At 51.9% G+C, this 19,999-nt stretch overlaps 1 protein-coding gene across 2 annotated transcripts in view; it reads left to right on the forward strand.

Annotated features, from left to right (window-relative positions):
- LMCD1 (LIM and cysteine-rich domains 1) overlaps nucleotides 1–19,999 on the forward strand; it is a 60,054-nt gene that overhangs the window by 30,960 nt on the left and 9,095 nt on the right. For both annotated transcript variants that reach the window (XM_012647221.1, XM_012647231.1), the window contains exons 3-4: nucleotides 3,345–3,600; nucleotides 11,576–11,911. In XM_012647221.1, coding sequence (XP_012502675.1) covers nucleotides 3,345–3,600; nucleotides 11,576–11,911 — 592 coding nt within the window. The remainder of the gene's footprint in view (nucleotides 1–3,344; nucleotides 3,601–11,575; nucleotides 11,912–19,999) is intronic.

Here is a 19,999-nt window from a genome sequence, read left to right on the forward strand (position 1 = left end):
GGCAGGATTCGAACTCAGATCTGCAAGAACCCAATCCCATGCTCCTACCCGTTCTGCAGTCCATGGGCTCCGAGCTTTCAAAGCAGAGACCAGTCTCTGGCTCCGTTCCCTGACAGTCCTCGACCTCAGAGCAGCTCACGTGGTCTTCTGGGTGTAAGGGACCTTCAAGGTCATCTAATTCAGGCTCCCATCCCTCCAAAAATTCCTTCTACGACCAAAATGCTCCCCCGAGGGGGAACTCTCCACACTTCTATATTGGCCACTTGAGCTCTGTCTTGCCTGGAAGAAAGTCAGCTTCCCTATCGTCTCGACCCCACTGGTCCTGAATCTTCCCTTTGGGCCTCGGGACAAGGTTGACTCCTCTTCAGCTCTCTGAAGGCATCTGGAGTGTCTCCTTTTAGAGTCATCGAGGCAGGGGGAAAATGTTCCCTGAGTGCACCCACCGAGTCCGTTCCATCCCGTTCCCCTCTCTCAAGGATCACAGTCCTGCACTGCCTGCTGTCCAGCATCCGAACATGGCCTTTTAATATGGCGTGTCTTGTTGTCTAGCTGTTTATGGCGGGAGGACAATTTTGGATCCTGTTTCTCAGGCTGGAAGCAGAAGTCTCTTAGCATTGTCTTAATCCCTGTATTTCCTTGTCCCCCAATAAATGATTTGAACATCAAGTGGATTTGTCTTTGAGAAATGCAGATTGTAGCTTGCACGTCCTGCATGTCAAGTGTCATCCCCATAGGGACTTCAATTCAGCCCATATTGAAGCAGTGACATCACAGAACTTTAGGGAGGAAACCCTGCTAAACCATTTTTATGCTCCAGTTTTCAGACTCTCGGTGGCTTGAAAGATATTTAAATGATCAAAGCACCGGCCAGCCTGGCTTGATAGGAAAGCCCCTCAACTGATCATCACAGGACAGAATTCAATTCCAGGTCGTTGATGACAAATTGCAGAAATGGCCATTTTAATACCATTGACGATCTTTTGGCGTATGTCTGTGTCCTCCACAATCTGGCTTCCTGGAAAGAGTGGGGGTGGGGTGAGAGGGGTGTCTTCCTCATCTGCAAAGTCCCAGCAGCGTGCCTGGCAGCACAAAGAGCATGAATGAAAGGAGAAATAATCTTAACACACTCTCAAAGAACGTGTCATATTTGTTAAAATTTTCTATTTCGAGTGTTTACATTCCCAGCATCTCTAATAGCATCCTGAGATCCCACATTAACCAAAACAGCAAAGGGCGGCTTCCTCACCCAGCTCCATGCATGGAAGGACGGGGGAGACTTGGAGTCAGGGCACCTCCTCGTCCCTCCTGGCCGGGTTTCCTTCACTCCCTGCCTCGTCCTCCTCCTTCCGTGCCCAGCTCTCTGTGCTCACTCCGCACGTGTAGCCACTGGCACTACCTCTCGCCCACCTTCCTAGAGAAGCAGCCTCCTCATGCCTGGCTCCGAACGCGATAGGCAGAGAATATTACTGACTGTGAATAAAATGCCCCAATTCTGCAAAACAAGCACCCCTTTCTTGTGAGAGGGAGAAGACTTCTCATTCTTGCCCTGCCACACCGTTAGGGCCGTTTTCTGTTTGGTACTGCTGGAACGAATCCTTGAGATCATCGACGTTAACATTTCTCAAATGGCAGCCCACTGAACGTGAAGTTGGACTGCAAGCTTCTCAGATACCGTTCCAAGTGCCACAGCGCATATCAGCGTATCAAAGATAAGGAGCAGCCTTAATCTTCTTCAACCCACTGCTTTCCAAACTCATGACCAGTGAGGGCTGAGCCTATTTCCACGCGCCACTCACTAACCTCCTGCGGAACGGGGCCAGGCCGGCAGGGCACCCCAGATATATGCAACCCTCTTCCGGCCCAGACTTACTCTGCTTTATGGTATAGTTTCTATCTGATTTTCTCTTCCTCTCCTACCCCAATGGTAAGCTCCTTTCAGGCTGCAACGGCCTCCTTCTCTTCGTGTTAGATGACGGCCTCCCAACCTCCACACAGTTGACACTTTGGGCCTGATGGTTCTTGGCTGTGGGGCTGTCCTGCGTGATGTGGCGCGGGATGTTTGGCAGCGTCCCTGGCCTCCACCTTCTAGATGCTGGTAGCGCCCCCAGCCCCACCCCACTGGGACTGACAACAACGTCTCCAGACATTGCTAAAGGCACCCTGGGGGACAAAATTGACCTTGGCTTTGAACCGCTGGTGTAGAGGCAGGCAGGCACGCCCCTGCTGGCCCGCAGTCAATATTTACCATCAAACATGCCCATCGCCTGGGTACAGGAGAGGCAAAGAGGTCCCTTTGGGCTCTCCTGGCTGTGACAGGATCACACAGCTGCAGAGAGGTCTCTCTTGCTTGGGTCTTCCCCGTCCCTGTCCCTGCGGTTGGTCTTGACCTTGCTTACTTTACTTAACAAGCTCTTAACTCGCATGTGTTAGGGCATCGGAGACACAGCACAGCCCACCTATGGTGACAGGCCAGAAGGGGAGGGGAGCAGTTTTCCTCTCACACCATGGAACTCTGGCTTTCTGAACCTTACCAGCTGACACAAAGCAGCCACTTCTTTTTAATTGTCAAAGAGAAGCGTGGTGAGGCTTTCAAGTAAACGTGAACCCTCCCAGGACACGTTTCCTTCCCCTGCGTCCTGACGGAGCCTTCCCCAGAACATCAATCTCTCCAGTCCCCTTCCGCCTCGGGCCTGTCCACCAGTTTCTTGAAGAAAATTTCCACCGTATTCATCATGCATGCTAAAGAGTTTAAAAGTTGCTGAAGTTCCATGGCTCATGAATCTTGGGAGACAATTTTAATAATTCTTTAGAGTAGAGGTTAGCAAACTTTTTTTGTAAAGGGCCAGATAGTAAATATTTTAGGCCCATGGGCCAGATGGTCTCTGTTGTAACTATGCAACTGCTCCACTGTAGCCCCAAATCAACCATAGACAATATGTAGATAAATGGGCATGGCCGTGTTCCAATAAAACTTTATTTAGAAAAGCAGGTTGTGGGCCAGGTTCAGGCTATGGGCCACACAGACTCCAGGTTGAGAGAACATATCTGATGAATAAACCAGCCTTGCCATGGCAACCACAAGGAGGAAAAATGTGCTACTCTTTTTACCAATAAAAGTCACATTCCCCATTCCACACAAATAGACCAATAGAAAGACTGCCGTTTCCCAAATGCAGTTTCCGATCCTGAAGGCACTTTTTGTCTCAAGTTACCGCTTGTCTACTGCTTCCCTTTCCAAGTTACTACAAGTTAAACTTTGAACTTGCTTTCAAAAGGGTAGTTGCTGCTGGCAGGAGCCTCTGCCTCTTTCCTGGAAGTTGATCTCATTTCCCCCTCCCACCCAGGAAAATATGCAAGTCTTGCAGATGCAGTCAAGAGGACCACTGCCTGAGCTCCGACCTAGAAGATGATCGGAAAATTGGCCGCTTGCTGATGGACTCCAAGTACTCCACCCTCACCGCCCGGGTGAAAGGCGGGGACGGCATCCGCATTTACAAGAGGAACCGGATGATCATGACCAACCCCATTGCCACTGGGAAGGATCCCACCTTTGACACCATCACCTACGAGTGGGCTCCCCCTGGAGTCACCCAGAAACTGGTAAGACAGCTTCCTCCAACCAAGTGATTTTCACATCCTCATAAATGTTAGCTATGGCATGGGTTTTCGAATTTCAAAGATGGGGTAGCAGGAGGTCATGGTCACAAAAATGGTAGGAATGGCTGTGGTTTCAGCCCTGCTCCTACATCATGTTATGTTGAAATGAAGACTGTCTGGGCCTCAGTTTTCCTCATCCATGAAATGGGTAGGTGTTCATATGAACTCTAAGGGGCCTTCCAACTGTAGTACAGGCACATTCTTTGTTCTGTTTGGGTTCCTCACTTCTGAACAGAGGATGATTTATCACTCAAAATTCTCAATGTCCTTGTCCTCATCTGTAAGACATTCATTTTCCCTCAAAGTAGCCTGGGATATACCCTTTGGAAGCTGTAAGAGAGCAGAGAAACAGGCCTTTCTTATCCCTGAAAGCTGAAGCCTCTTGGTCTTAGAAGGAAGAGCAAACTGGTTTTACACGGCCCTGAGGTACAGGCACCCAGAGAAGTCTTGGGCAAATGGTCAGAGAGGCCCTGAGGAAGGTGGAAAGGACATAGGCCCAGAGACAGCAAGTGACTCACACAAGGTGGCACCCTGGCTGCTCCGTGCAATCCCTGGGAGCTGTACACAGTCCCCACACCCAGGTTTTGCCCAAGACCATTGAATCAGAAGCTCCGCATTGCAGAGTACAAATCACTGTATGTGAGCATTTTAAAGGACTCCCAGGTGATGCCCCAAGCAGCCGCCTTCAAGATCCAGGGCTCTTGTAATCTCAACGTGCATATAAGTTACCCGGGAGCTCATTAAAATGCACCCAGCAGGTTTAGGCCATCCTGAGACTCTGCGCTCCTGACATTCCCAGGTCATGCTGATGCTGCTGATCCCCAGGCCACACCTGGAGTAACAAGGGACCAGATGGTTTCTATAAGTCAGTGAGATAAAATTGTAAAAGCTTCAACAATTTTAGAAATGCAAGCCGTTTAATTAAACCGTTACTGGAAGAAAAGGAGAGCCTTTGGAGACCTGCATGGTCCTGTCCCTGCAACTCCGATTACTCCCTGCTCACTCACTCAAGACCTTGCAACACACTGACTTCCTCCTTCTGGTTCTAGAACACGCCAAGCTCTTGCCCTGCCCGGGGGCTTTGCTCTTGCTGCTCCGTCTACCTGAAACGTTCTTTCCCTGCTCTTTGGCATGGCTGGGCTCTTCTCAAACAGGCCTTCCCCAACTACTCAATTTACAGTAGATGCCACATGTTTTCTCTCTTTCTGATTCTTTATAAGTTTTTATTGCAAGCTGTGATTACCTTTTGCACCTCTGTGCTTAGTTCTCATCTCTTCTTCACACGGGGGTGAAGTGAAGCCCACAAGGGCAGACACCCTGCCTGTCCTGTCCGCCGTGGCGCCCCAGCACCCAGCACGGTTCGGGGCACGTGAGGATTGCTGCAATGTCACCCTCCAAGCCAGAGGTATTCTAAGTGTGGGTTGTGGACTGGAGCCCTTCCACAAAGTCCCTGTGACTGGTGCACAATGACAAAAGTGCAGAAATTGAAAATAAATGTTGGGAAAATTTTCTAGCAATTTGATGTGCAACCATGTGATGAGACGAGAACTCGTCTCACTGAACAATTCTGCTGCGGTCAGACTCACGTGGGAATCTCACGGGGCATGCGCTACATTCTAATCACATGAGTGAGACCACAAATCATGCTGCAGTCAGTGGAAAACAAACCTCGACCCTTCGCCAGAGACAGTTTGAGAAGCACAGTTCCAAGCTGTCGCTTGGGGGAGGGGATCCCTCACAGACAAAATGAAGAGAGACTAAGACTTTTTTTTTCTTAATCTGTACTTTTTGAAAAGCATAAAGCACGTTTAAAAGAACATATCAGCATTCATGGGCTCACCCAACCCATGAGGCAGGAATCGTTGCACATGTAAGGAAAGACAGAATTGCTAATTGGCCTTTGCAAGTTTTCGGGCCTAGGCAGGGGCTGATTCCAGGCCACAGAGGGTGGCATCAGACAGCAGCAGAGCCAGGACATGCCAGGTGGTTCAGAACTCGGATCTGCCTCCAGCCCCAGGTCTGGGTAAGCCCTCAAGTGGGTCTCCAAGATGTCAGTGGAAACTAAAGCAAGCAGCTCATAAAAGCATTGGCTGCGGGTGTCAGGAACTGGTTGGTGAAAATCCCAAACGCTTGGACCCCAGACTAATCAGGGGACGGCACCGTCAGGCAGTGAGTAATGCTGGCTCATAAAGCCAGGCGGCTGCAAAGAGCCCCTCTGTCTGCTCCGCTCCTGGGGTGCTGAAGCAAGTCACTTTCCTGAGACTGGACGACTCCCCTTCCCACTCCCCCTCCCAACCGTTCTTTAATTACCAAGTCATCGAGACTGATTGCGCTTTGGGAGTGGGACTAAATCTTGCTATCTGTCATTCTTCCAAGCCAGAGAAATTCTTAAGCCTTTAAAGACTGGTAACAATAAGCCTAATTGCCAATATTTATTGAGTTTTTACTGTGCGCCAGCCACTGTGCTAAGAGCTATCCCTGCACAATCTCATCTAATTTTCCAGCACCATTAGGCATTTACTATTAACATTACCCTCATCTACAAAGGGGGAAACTGAGGCTCAGAGAGATGATGCAACTAAGCAAATGTCCCACAGCTAATTTGAGTGGCAGAGCCAGGTCTTGAACTCAGGCCACCCTGACTCCAAAGCTTGGGCTCTTCCTTACTGGGACAAACCAGGAGAACTGGCAGGTGGGAGGGGAGGCAAGAGGGAGCAGGTAGCCTGGTTTAGCATTTCTAGGCAAGGCTGTCAAGAACAGGGAGGAGCTTGAATGGGTCTTTGAAACCTAGCCAGGATTTGGGGGAGGCAAGAGGGAGAAGATGGAGGAAGCCGCATCCACTGAGCGTTTTGCGGACGTATCTCATCAACATCTCGCCGCTCCCTATGTGCTGAGTACGTTACAGCTCATTTTACAGGGGAGGAGAGCTGTGAGAGGAGCCTGTGCAGGGGTGGCATGCTCTCACCCTCACCCTGTGCACCCACACCCATGCAGACATCGCTGGTCAGTTAGAGCACTGTTTCCCACTGAGCCCTTGTCGGCCCTCAGAATCCTTCTCAACACAGCACTCCAGCTCGCCACTACTGACTGGGGTTGACATGCAAGATGAAGCCCATTTACTGTCCTTGGCTGACAGCAGGACAAGAGTCAGGAAGAGAAGAATCAGGACTGGGTCTTCCGATTCCAGAGCCCAAGCGTGTCCTCCCGCCCGACCCAGGATACAAGAGCACCTGCACTTCACCTTGCTCTGCGTTTTCTATTTCTCTCCTGATACAGACAGATTCTGGGAACCTCTCCACCCAAGATGTCCCAACCAGAGTGCAGAGCACCAGATAACTGGGAAAGGTCCTCAGGGAAAAGTTGAAACCTAAACCAATCTTCCCAAGTGGTCTGCGAAAGCGCCTGTCGTGTTATGGGTTATGGGAACATGACCGTAGTCAGCTTCCTGGAGAGATACCTGGCAGGTTCTCTCATAGGGCAAAGCAGCACCAACCTGTTGACTTGGGCCCAAACCTCTGTCCTTGCCACTCCCTCCCCAAGTCTATGCCAGTCGATAATGGTTGCCCGGAGGGCAGTGTCGAGGGGGCTTCTGAAACCCTCATCAGGGGTCGATGAGCAGTGCCTGCCATGGCTGTGTGAATAGGGGGCGGTGGCAGCAGTCTCAGGCCACCAGGCAAGGCCAGGCACGGCAAAGCACACACCAGTGGCAGCTGCATGCAGTGGCCGTGACGATGCAAAGACAAAGCGGCACCCGGCTGGGGCTTTGAGCTGTAACCGGAACCCTGGATCCCCAGGAGGGAAACTCCCTTTCTCCAGGGCCCTGGCTAGGAACCCCATTAGCTCTGCAGCCACAGACACCTGCGGCCAGCACAGAGCCGGGAAGGGATGCTGCGAATGCAGGGATCAGTGAGCTGCCGGCTGGCGAGGCTGCTGCCCCAGGGTTCCTGACACAGCGTTTATTTGTAAAGCTGAGCCGGGAAGGGTGCGGGGCCTGGAAGGCCAGAGAAACAGACACATCCAGGGAATGGGGGCTCCCGGCTCCAGGTGATGCTTACACAGCTCACTCACCCTGAAATGACAACAAAGGGAAACAGCCCCAGAAATTGGGGAACATTTCCTTCTTTGAAAATCATCCATCTTCTAGAGAGGCAGTTCCAAGGGGCTTGGGACCCAAGCTGCGGAGTTCAAAGCTGTCTCTATCACATACCAGCTGTGTGACCTTGGGGAGGCTACTTAACCTCTCTGTGCCTCAGTTTCCCAAGGGGTAACATTAATACCTTCCTCCTAGGGCTGTTGTGAGAATTACATGGGTTAGCATGTGCTGGAAGAGTTCCTGGAACATGGTGAGCACTCCCTAAGTGTTAGCTATTCCTGCCATTCCTCAAACCACTGAACCTGGGAGAGTCAGCTGTCTTCGTAGGAGAAGCAATTACTCTCCCATGAGCTGAATCAGCCTACAACCGGGGCTGCTTCAACACTTGGAGTTAGTAGGACGTTGGCCAGGCCTGATGCCCACTCTGGCATAGTGTGCAAAGCCACTCGTTTCCACTCCTCCAAAATCCTCTAGATCCCAGGAGCAGCCCCAGCCCTGGGCAAGAACTAGGAAGGAGGTGGTGTGGGTATATTTGCCATCCCCAGGGCCCTCTGCCCTGCCCCAGCCTGTGGGCTGTTGGGCTGCCTCTTCCCACTGTCTCTGATGGGCCCACTTCCTTTCCCCACCCGCTGCCCCCAGAGAAGGATGTCCTGTGTCTGACCCACCCAGGAGAACCTGTCCAACTGCTCATTCCAGACCACCTAAATCGGAATCTAAGGGTGGGCCCAGAAGCTTTTTCGAAAGGCCTCCAAGTGATCCTTGTGCACCCTGAAGGCTGAGACGAGATTCTTCAGACCTGCCTGTCCGCCATGGTGCCGGAAGCCACCTGTCATTTCATACTGACCAAGAGGAAAATCCCAGTCTCCTGAGGCGGGGTCAGGACTAAGCCCAGCGGTTTAGTTGGGGGTATGATGCACGGGCCTTCTGTTTGTCTGTGTGCCCAGGGGAGGATCAGGCAACAAATGGGACGATTTATTATGAATTTCAGTGTGAATTTCCATGTGAACTCCCACAATTCCAAAATGAGTCCAGCTCCAAGTGCTAAGCTATGGGACAGGCGGTTCTAAAAGGGCAGAATCAGGAAAGCTGGCGCTAAGGCTCAGGGTCACGGTCTGCACGGGAATGGAAAGTGCTTGTCCAGGATTAACAGGGAGCCTCTCGCAGCTCCCAGGCCTCCATCTCCCCTAATCTCCCCATCCTCAGGACCCACCACGGGGAAGATTTCTGTTCAACGAAAATAAATAAATGAAGCCAAGTCGGACAGCTGCCTGTGAGCCCGTTAATATTCAGACAGTTCCAGTCATATTGATGGGAAAGGTATTGACTGGAGACCTTGTTGATTCTACTGTTAGAAGGCGCCTTTGCTTATTTTTAAATTAATAAACCATGAACTACCGTATGCCCATAACGACTGAGTTGTACTTTTCTAAGAGAAAGCAATTTTAAACTAGGTTGATTTTTTTTTTTTAATTAAAGGAGTATTGCCCATGAAGTAAACGAAGTAAAAATATTCCATTTCATGGAAACAAAAATCCATGTTGCAAAGCCAGCAAACCTAAAATGAACATCTACTTCAGTCACACCATTCTCTTCAAGAGCTTCAATCTGTGACTACAACTTGGGACAGAGTAAAAGCTCGTTTAGGCCTCTCATGCGTTACCAAAATTCACATTTCTGCCTTGAGAATCCATGGGTTTTGCAAAAGCCTGAAGAAGCCAAGACTCATTCACCAGCCTTTCCTCAGATCGGTGCCCAATGCCTGAGAAGCACGGTTGGCTGATCGCATTTTTTCTCGCCAGTGTTTTACTGAAATAGTAGTCCGAGTAAGGTCCAGGGGCCAACAGCTTGCATCAGAGTCACCCAGGACTCTTACTAAAAATGCAGATTCCTGAACCCACACCTCAACTGCTGACTTGAGATCCTGATGGGGGCGGGTGTGGTGCCTGGGAGTCTGCATTTCAGTGACTTCTCCACACGGTCGTCATACATCACACCATTTGAGAAAGACTGCTCTGAGGTATACAGCTGGTGAGTTTAATGGAAGACACAGATCTAAAAAGACAGAAAAGTCACAGATCGAAATGGAAAGGGAGGGGAAATCAACAGCATATACAGTGTAGATGCTGTAGATCTGTTAACCAATCCCACAACCACCCTAGGCTTTAGGGTCCTCATTTTGCAGCCGAGGAACCTGTGCACAGGGAGGGAAGGACGTGGCTGCGGTGACACAGCTGGCATGCCTAGGACCAGGGCTTCGCTCTTGCGACAAAGTAGAGGTGACACAGCCTGCCCTGCCCGCAGGGAGTGGACAGTCCTGCCGGAGGGTTGGCTCAAACATGCTGGGGATCGTCAGGGACCAGGGCGAGGCCAAAGCACATGGTGCTGCTCGTGAGAACAGGAAAGGCAGGAGAGGGCTTCTTCTTCCAGGGAGGGTAACTCCGTGAGCGAAGGTAGAAATTAAGCACATCGGGTGCAGGGCCCGTGAGAGGACAGTCCCAAGTGGGGCACAGGCTTTATGAGGTCAGCCAGCTTGTGTTACTTCTGTCATTATACTGTAAGAGTTTTATCAATTGGCATCTCTCCAGCAAATGACAGCAGAGAAGAGGTTTGGAAATAGCAGCTTTCCCCTGGGGATAGAGGCTAACTGGTAATTGTGACCATAATTTGCACGTCAGAGAACAAAGCAAAATGACCCTCATTTAAATTCTACTGGAAAACCTGGCCCACGAGTAAATATAGTAAGACTCCTTGCTCTTCCCAGCGCTATCCAAAAATGCAAACTACAGTAGTCTTTGGGGAATAAGCAATAAAACAATAATTATTATTAGCAAGTAGAGACCAGCTGGTTAATGAACAAATAGAGCGTAAATGGACAGGTGCAAACAAGTGCTTTTTCTCACGTGTCGAGATTGTTCTCAGCCCACAGTGAACGTGGGCTGTCACAGTCACAGGAGAAACAGCGCCACTCATCAAGGACGCACTTAAGTGGCACACACACGCATGCACACACAGAAAATAAAATTCAAATAAGTTTTAATAAATACAGATAGAAAATAGTCTGGAAGGATAAACACAGAGTTGTTATCGAGCTGTCACCATGGGCCAGTGAGGTATACTTTTTCAATGCTTTTTAAATCAAAGCACAGTCATGGCCTCTTAACAACAAGGATTCGTTCTGAGAAACGTGTGGTTAGGCAGTTTCATCATTGTGCAAACGTCATAGAATGTACTCACACAAGCCTGCACGGTGCAGCCTACTGCACACCTGCGCTCTGCGGTGTCGCCTGTCGCGCCCGGGCCACAAACCTGTGTGGCACGTGACTGTACCACGTACAGCACAGCAGGCAATTGGAGCACAAATCACTAGGTGACAGGAATTTTTCAACTCCATTATACTCTCATGGGACCACTGCTGTGTGTGGTCCGTCATGCACTGAAATGACTGTGTAACATGTAAAGCATGCACATGTAAAGCGTGTGCATCTTGTGTGTGCAGCCTGCTGAACTTGACACAGAGACACTGCTGTGGCACTGTCACCGAGATCAAGATATAGAACATTTCCTACACACAAGGTAGATAGAGATTGCATATTTTTTACATTCTTTCTCTCATCTGTGTTTTCTTACTTGTGACAATGGACAGATAGTACCTTCTAAATTTGAAAAAAAAAAAGCTACATTAAGTTAAAAAATAAAGATTCCATGTCTTTCAGATGCTGATACTGTTGGAAGGTATTGCATTTTGAGTTTTAAGTGAACTCTGTCGTTGCCTCTTTGGCTGATGGAGCCCCGTCCGCATCACCGCGTCTCTCCCTCCTCCCCCAGGGCCTGCAGTACATGGAGCTCATCCCCAAGGAGAAGCAGCCAGTGACGGGCACCGAGGGCGCCTACTACCGCCGGCGCCAGCTCATGCATCAGCTCCCCATCTACGACCAGGACCCCTCTCGCTGCCGTGGACTTTTGGAGAACGAGTTGAAAGTGATGGAAGAATTTGTTAAGCAATATAAGAGCGAGGCCCTCGGCGTGGGAGAGGTGGCCCTCCCGGGGCAGGGTGGCTTGCCCAAGGAGGAGGGGAAGCAACAGGAAAAGCCAGAGGCCGCAGAGACCGCTGCCCCTACCACCAACGGCAGCCTCGGAGACCCGTCCAAAGAAGTGGAATACGTAAGTGTCTCCCATGCCTCTGGCCCGGGCCGCACAGCCAGGGCCCCAGCGTGAGGCTTCGTGCCTTCGTTCTTGCATTTATTCATGAATTCATGCATTTGGCGTATATTTGTTGCTCATTTACTCTGTGCCAGACACTGTCCTGTGGAAAATAATACACTGCCCTCGAAAGGCTCATAGTGCAGGGGAGGTCACAGGCAACCAAACTGTCATGGCATAGAGAGAGGGCACCCACCCAAGCTTGCTTGGAGGTGAGGGTAGGCTTCCGCCTCTGAAGAGTGAGTAGGGGTTATCCATGCCTTCAGGCTTCGAGGGGAGCACGCGCAACAAAAGCCGTAAGTTTGAGAAAGCACCGTGCAGTCAGAGCATTAAAAGAAGTCCCATGTGACTCAAAGTTCGGCCTGCCTGGGGAGCCGGGGACCAAGGCTGGGAGGGTCGCCACGGAGCCGCGCCGTGGAGAGCCATGGCACCCATCCATTCATCCCTCAAATACCGATGAGCTTGTATTGCCTGCCACCCCCCAGGAAACCAAACAAGCAAAGGACACGGTCCCAAATTGCAGAATGCCACGGACTTAGGACTGTGTTCTCAGGGCTGCGGGCAGGCTTTTGATGAGAGGCATCAGATGGTCCGAGCGGTGCTTTCAAAAGTCTCCTGTAGTAGTGCCTGAGTCCATTTGCTGTTACTTATAACAGAATACCTAAAACTGGGTAATTTACAAAGAAAAGGAATTTATTTCTTACAGTTATGGAGGCTAAGTCCAAGGTCACGGGGGCCCATCCGGGCAGGGCCTTCTTCCTGGTGGGGTCCCCCTGCACATTCCCCAGGTGGCACCGGGCAGCACACGGCCAGGGGACCGAGCGTGTTCACATGGTCACTCAGGTCTCGCTTCCTCTTCTTAGTCCCTCCATGATAACCGATCAGTCCATTAGTCCGTGAGTGGATCGATCCATCCATGAGGGCAGAGCCCTCAACCCAACCGCCTCTTCACGTCCCCATCTCTGAATACTGCCACTTTGGGGGTTAAGTTTCAACATGCCTCTGGCAGAGGCCTTCCAAACCCCAGCAAGGAGCACTGCGAAGTGCTGTGGGGGTGCGCCCCTGCAGGCCGTTTTGAGAAAACACAAAAGAGCAGCCAGTGTTTGGGACATGTCAGCCTCATGGATTGGTTTGCCTTGAACGGCCCCACAGGAGGCGAAAGGAACAGCCTGAGACTGGTGCCACATGGGGTGAGGGCTCACTGGGTTCCCGCCCGGCCCCTTTACTTTTGCTTCCCTGCCCCCATCAGCCAGGTGGCCTCATTTCTCTCCATAGTATTTGACATTCGGAGACAAAAGTCCTAACACACGGGGTCCTGGAGCACATCCCCTGCCGTGCTGGGACAGGCTAACTGTCACATGAGCCCACAACCCAAGGAAATGCCAGAACAAAGGACGCTGCTGCCACACCCAGAGAGGGCGGGCTCCCTCTCCCCTGGAGTTACCCAGGCCAGTTGTCTGAAACCTGCTCTTCCAGCTCCCGCCCCCATCTCATGAGCACAATCTGGGATTGCCATTCAAAGAACGGTGGCCTCACGCCGTTTTAGCTGAGAAATCTAAGATGAAAGAACAACGTTTATTTTCTCTGCTACAGATTTGACAATCACGTTGGAAAGACCCATTTCTCAGGAAGAATATGTGTGCTAGGAACTTTTTAAAAAATCAGATGTAGGGCTGGGCAAGGGGGCTCACGCCTGTAATCCTAGCCCTCTGGGAGGCCGAGGCAGGAGGATCACTTGAGCTCAGGAATTTGAGACCAGCCTGGGCAATGGTGAGACCCCGTCTCTATTTTTATAAAAACAACCAGAACAGCAAAATCAGATCTAGTTACCACATTCCATAAACTGGCCTTCCTTGCCTTATCCCAATCCTACCCTTCTGTACACACTCAAATAGTTGTCTGTCTGATAATTCCAAGTTGGAAGGAGACCTCTAAGTCATTGTGACATTTCCACATTGCTATTCCCAAGAGAGAGATGCTAAGCTGAGAATGTATTTTGTTGTTGACTGAGCCCTGCGTATTTGTTCTGTGTGGAACTGTGGCAAAGGCAGCCTGAGATCCCCGTCCTTGTCTACAGTCAGCTTTAAGAAATACTTGTGACACTTGGGAAGAATTCAAATAACAATACTAGACAGTACATGGTAAAGTCCACAGTCAGAAAATAAGTAGGGAATCCGAAGGAAGCCCATTATGGGTGGGGCCGGGCTGAGCTGGCTGCAGAAGACAGACTTCTCCTTTGCCCTAACCACAATTTTAATTCAGTAACTATGTAATTAGTTACAATGTCTGTAACGGCCTCTAGATGCTGAGGTTTTATTCAGCTTTGTATCTGCAACAGGAGTCATTGATAAAGACAGTAGACGCTCAGTAACTATGCCACCCATGAATGAATGTACGAATGTTTGAACTCAATTGGGCCTTGAAAGATGGGTTCAATTTGGACGGCCACATTGCCTAGGAGCACAGTGAGAGTCCAGTTCCACATTTATTAAGCCCCTGCTCTGTCCCAACCGCTGTGCTCACACTATGAGGATCTTTCTTTAATTCTCACAGTTGCCTGGTAGGGTGAATTTTACCAAACCCATTTTACAGGGGAGGAATCTAAGATTCAGCCACTAGGTAACTGTTCCAAGACCCTGCAGTTTGTAAGAGGCAATATTCTTTTGTACTATGCGATGCCAAGTTATTTGATCTGGGAAGAAAGAAGACAGGATGCTCTTATTTAACTCCCTGTTTATCTGCTTGAGGCGGGGAGCAAATCCCGGGGTGGGCGTGGCTGCACTCCCTGAGTACCCCAGGGCCGTCTTGTGTGCTTGTGCCCCTTCGTAGAGCAAGCACCAGGCAGGGAGCCTGATTTCTGCCCCCCTGGTGAGAGGCCATGAATAGTCGGGGCCTTCAACCTGAGAATGCAGGTGTGGGGAGCAAATTGTAGGACTCAGCCTGATACCCCCAAACCAAACAGAGATCTATGGGGGAAAATGAAGGGCAAAAAGAGAGACTCGTGAAACATTCTGGAACTCTGTTGGTAACGCCTGCCTGTTATTATTCGTAGCAGTGACGGTTATGATGACTGTCAGCAGCCTCAGCTCAGCGGGTGTTGCTCTGAGCCCAGGGCAGCGCTGCAGGACAGGAGCCGATTGGCAGCTCACCACCGCCCACCCAGCCATGTGAAGAGGCCGCACCTCCCCAGGCTGGTGGGCCTCAGAACTGGGAGTCGAATGGTGTCCACCAGAAATCTAGTCCGTGTTCTTTCCCGTTTCCCAAGGCTTATTCCTGAGAGCGGGAACCAATACGTTGCCACAGAAGGGTCATGTGGCCCGTTTGGGCGACATTAGAGTAAATAAAACAACATGGGTTTCCTCGTGGCAGGACTTCTCAGAGCCTTTAGTAGGTGATTTAGGTGCTTCTTAAACTCAAAGCACCTGAAAGGCTTGTTTAACTTCAGAAGGCTAGATCCCAGGCCCAGAATCCCTGCTTAGTAAGTGCGGGGTGGGGCCCGAGAATCTGAATTTCTAACCCGTCTCCATGATGCTGATGCTGGTTGGAGGCCAGACTTTGAGGACCACTGCTAAGAGTGTTAAAACTCGCCTTAGACGTGAGCTCAGCAAAAATGATATCAGCAGTCTGCTATATAGTGAGAGTCCAGGAGACGAGAACGTGGGCATTTTCTAGATCTACTTGGCCTTTATGTATTATTTATTTGGGGGGGGTACCTCAAGGGAGCCCCCTTTGGGCATGCTGCACGGCACTCCCTGTTCCTTTCACTGTCTGTGGGGGTCCTGGCGACAGGCACAGGATCTAGGACACACGTCACACCCACCCTGACCGCCCGTCCTGATGTCGCTGAGTCCCAGCAGCGTCAGGCCCACCGGCCCAACTTTCCTCCGCAGAGCCCTCAGTGGGGCTCACTTGGCTCCCTGCCCTGCCAGCCTGCTGGGGTGACGTCCTTCCTCCGGGACCTTGGGAGGGGCTCAGGTCGCAGCCACGGCGGGGTCAGCCGCTGCATCCTCCCTCCACCAAGCTGTCCCCAGTAGGAAGTATTATCCATGCCGGAGAGCAGCACTGCCAAAGGCCTTGTGCAAAAGCCCGTGTGGAATTCCAGAAAAGGGCTGTGCTTTGAGTGAACCCAGCTAATGCGGGCCAGCCAGGTCGCAGGGCACAGAGCTGTCGCAGCGCAGCCCACCCAGATGGCCGGGGTGTGCGGATCTGCACCCCACCCCCAGCTTTCCAACCCCAGGCTTCAGACGGGCCCAGGGACAGGACCAGGACGGGGCAACCTAAAATTAGCCTGGGCACTTCTGTCTACTTGAGAAACGAACCCAAGAGCTGTGGCCGCCCACGCCTGCCTCGGGCAGTCCTCTGAAAGCGTATTGACGGAGGTTAGGAGAGGCGGGACACCATGGGAAATGCCCTCAGCCACCAGGCTGTCAGAGCAATCCCTCTTCCAGAGGAAATACCAGACCAGAAGATCCCAGCCCCAGATACTGACTCACCCCTGCCACTCCCCAAGGAGCCCTTTTCAATCACTAAGGCCAACTGAAACCTAACAATACTCAGACTCCCTTTCCCTCCCTTGTCCCAGTGTGTAGGGGTGGGGGGATCAGGTGAGAATAGGGAGGCGAGACGGGCGGCTGTTCCAGCACAGCAGGCACTCTGCAAGGTCTCGATGCCCTTAAATCTTTGCAGCACCCTGTGAGAGGTGTGAGCGACGTTGGGGTTGCTATACCCATTACACAGATGAGGACCCTGAGGCAGGGCAGGGTTCGCCAGCTTGCTGATGCGTGGTGGGGCTCTGAGTCAGCCCCAGGCCTTTCTGCTTCGCTGGTGTGTGGAGTCTGAGCAGCCTTGGGGTGGGGCCTAGGCAGGGTGGGGCCCACAGCGCCAGGGGGTGTGCGTGTGAGTGTTTAGGTTTGCTGGGGCGAACGCAGGGTTTGGAGGGACTCCCAGCTCAGCCCACTGAAGAATCTGGGAGTCTCTTATCTGCGTGCCAAGAACAAGGGAAGGACATCCCTGGCCCAGCCCAGTTCCCTCCACCGTGGGTTCCCGTGGGTCCTGCGGGCATCAAAGGGTTCCACGGCCAGGCAGCTGCTGGCTCCAAGAACCTGGACCAATTCACACTGGTCTGGTGGACTGGTCACACCAATTCACCCCTTGTCCACTCGCCAAGCCCTGTGCTCCCCACCTGGGTGGAATCTGGGCCCCAGCACCGTGCGGGCAATGATCTTAAATGCTCCGATTGTTAACAGCTCTCTCAGCCATTTCCCTGCATTTAGGGAGCTTACTGGATATTTTCTCAGAAATTAAATACACAGATTTCCTGGGCATGGTTATTTCGCCCAGGAATTTCCGCCCCTTCCCGCACACCGAACTTGTAACTGAAGAAAGGGGAAAGGAAGCCAGAACATAGCACTGAATGTAATCTCTCCTCTTTAGTAAGTGTCGCTTCTGCCAGGAGCCTCCCCTGCCTTGCCCTCCCCCACACCTCCCCCATCCCAGGCCAAGCGATCGCCCCAAGAGAGCACACTTAGGAGGAGGGGAGTAACCCGAGAGAGCGAAGATGCTCCTCCTCCTCACAATCCTAAAGATGTGTGAGTATGGGCCCCACTTATCCACCCGGACCCTGCTGGAAGCACAGTCCGTGCCCCATTTCCCCACAAAAATGCAGAGAGGGGGTCAGGAGGCCTTGGGCCCCTCCCTCCCACTAAAGGTCTGCCTCTCACATGGAAACTTACAGCAGCTGGCGGCTCGGCCGGACTTCAGCCCCAACAGAGGGACATATTTGTGGGCGAGGGACTTCCAAGCCTTTGTCTGAGCAGATGTTTGGCTTGTGGGATGGGAGGCGGGCTGGCTTTCCTGCCAGCCCCGTTTGGGAATCGGAAACCACCACCCTTCCCCCCTTTGCCAGCCATCTGAGCAGGACGACAGGAGGGTGGGAAGCCCAGGGACAAACCTGGGGTCGCTCAGCCAGAGGAACCCCTGCTCCCCACACTCCAGCCACCCCCTGCCTCGGCACCAAATGGCAGGAGCCTGGGAGCAGCCCGCAAAATCACCACGGTTACCAGCTTCTCATCCTCCCCCCTTCTTTATAGTGGAGATATTTTAGTGACATCCAAGGAGATCTGTTTTCCAAAGAAAATTCCCTTTCTCCCACTTTTTATGCTATAAATACTTTCCCATGTTGCCACATGGCATTCATAAGCATTTTTGTTCTTCTTTTGAGTAGGCTACATAATATTCCATTGACTAAAACAGGGGTTGGCAAACTTTTTCCGTAAAGGGCAAATAGTGAATATTGAAGGCTTTCCCAAGCAAGGTGAAAGGTTAGCATGTCTAACTGGATCTCCCTCACCCCTTATGTGAGGAAGGGGGAGATGGAGCCAGAAAGGCTTCCTAAATGTTCCCTGCACAAGAGAACACGGTCTGGGCTGTTCTCGAACCCAGCTTGGTGAGCACAGGCTGCGCACAGGCACCCCCTTGAGCACAGGCTCAAGGACTGGCTTCTTGAAAAGGGTGCTGGTACCTGCCCCAGGAAGAATGCCAAGGAGGAGGGGTGGCTAACAGCAGTGAGCACCAGCACCAGTGTGAGGCATTTGCTACCAGCCAGGGCCTGCCACGTGTTACAGATGGGGAAACTGAGGCTCAGACGGGTGGAGGATTTGTCCAAGGGCTTCACCGGTGAGGAAGGCCTGGTAAGAACCACATCCCAAAGCCCATGCGTGACCTGCCCGTTCCACACCAGCCTACCCGTTCTGCACCGCCGGAGCCACGATGTGGGGGAACAGCACTCAAGAGCTCCAAGGACGCCAGAAATGATGCCAGGTCAGAAAAGAGGAAAAAATCCCTCTGGGATGCATGAGGCTGTGAAGCGAAGACAGTAACGATCACCATAAGAGGAGATGGGGAGACGCTGTTTATAAATAAATTGTTGAGTATTTGTGTTGGAAAGAGCCCAGCGCCTGAATTCAAGGCCTTTGTATTAATATTTACTATATTGTAATAGTGAGATTTTCACGAGGCTCTCTGGGTTTAGACTGGGCGGGCCTCTGGAGAAGAGCCTTCCAGAAGAAAACAACACCACTGGGACAGAGCTTCTGGCAAGCCCGAGGCAGAGATCACTGCTGCTGTGGAGCGTTCTCCGTGTCTGCTGCTCCCGCTCCGGAGGCCAACACAGCTCAGTCCTCAGAGACGGCTCTGCAGCCGTGTGACCCTGGGCCACTGTCCTGAATCTGCCATTGCCTGAGGCACTTGTGTCTTGGTCACTTCCATTTCAGAAGCCTTAATAATTCTGCATGTCTCCGGATACCTAACGCTGCATAGCAAACCATCCCAAGGCAGAGCGGCTCAAACCAGCGTGATGGCTGTTGCCCACTGATCAGCATCCTGGGCAGGGCCAAGCGGGACAGCTCGTCTCGGCGCCATTCGGAGCCGCTCGCCGGCTGGGGCCGCAGTCATCCGCTGCTCGTTCACGCGTTTGGCTGGATGCCCGGAAGACACACAGCTGGGCCCAGACCAGCAGGGCCTTTGGGGGCGCGGCCTCTACCTCTGTGTGCTTTCTCCACTCGGTCACCCTCGCGCGGCAGCCGCAGGATGCTGGGACTTCTTTCCTGTCCGCTCACGGCTCCCACGTGTGTACTGAGAGGGAGCCCCCAGCAGACGGCTGTACTGCCTTCGTGACTACCTCGGAGGTTGCGTCACATGGCTTCTGCCACATTCTGTCCTACAGGCTCGAGTCACTACGGTGGAGCCATAGCCGCAGAAAGGAACTTAAATTCCATGTTGGCTGGAAGAGTGTCCAGGAATTTGCCACCATGATTTGAACACAGTGCGACTAGGGGAACCCCACACACCACACCAGGGTCTTAGCTTAGGTGACAGAGGAATGTAAAATGTTCTTCAGCTTTCTCCCAGCTGCGCTCACAACTGCAGAGGCCCCAAGCACGGAATACTCAAAATCTCTCATCTTAACCCTTTTTAATGAAGGATCCTGCACTATTTGAACAAGACAGGGCAAACTTGCCTGGCACAGGGAGAAACCTCACATTCGTTCTA

The sequence above is a fragment of the Propithecus coquereli genome, unplaced genomic scaffold (genome assembly GCF_000956105.1).
Source record: "Propithecus coquereli isolate 6110/MARCELLA unplaced genomic scaffold, Pcoq_1.0 Scaffold107, whole genome shotgun sequence".
NCBI lineage: Eukaryota > Metazoa > Chordata > Mammalia > Primates > Indriidae > Propithecus > Propithecus coquereli.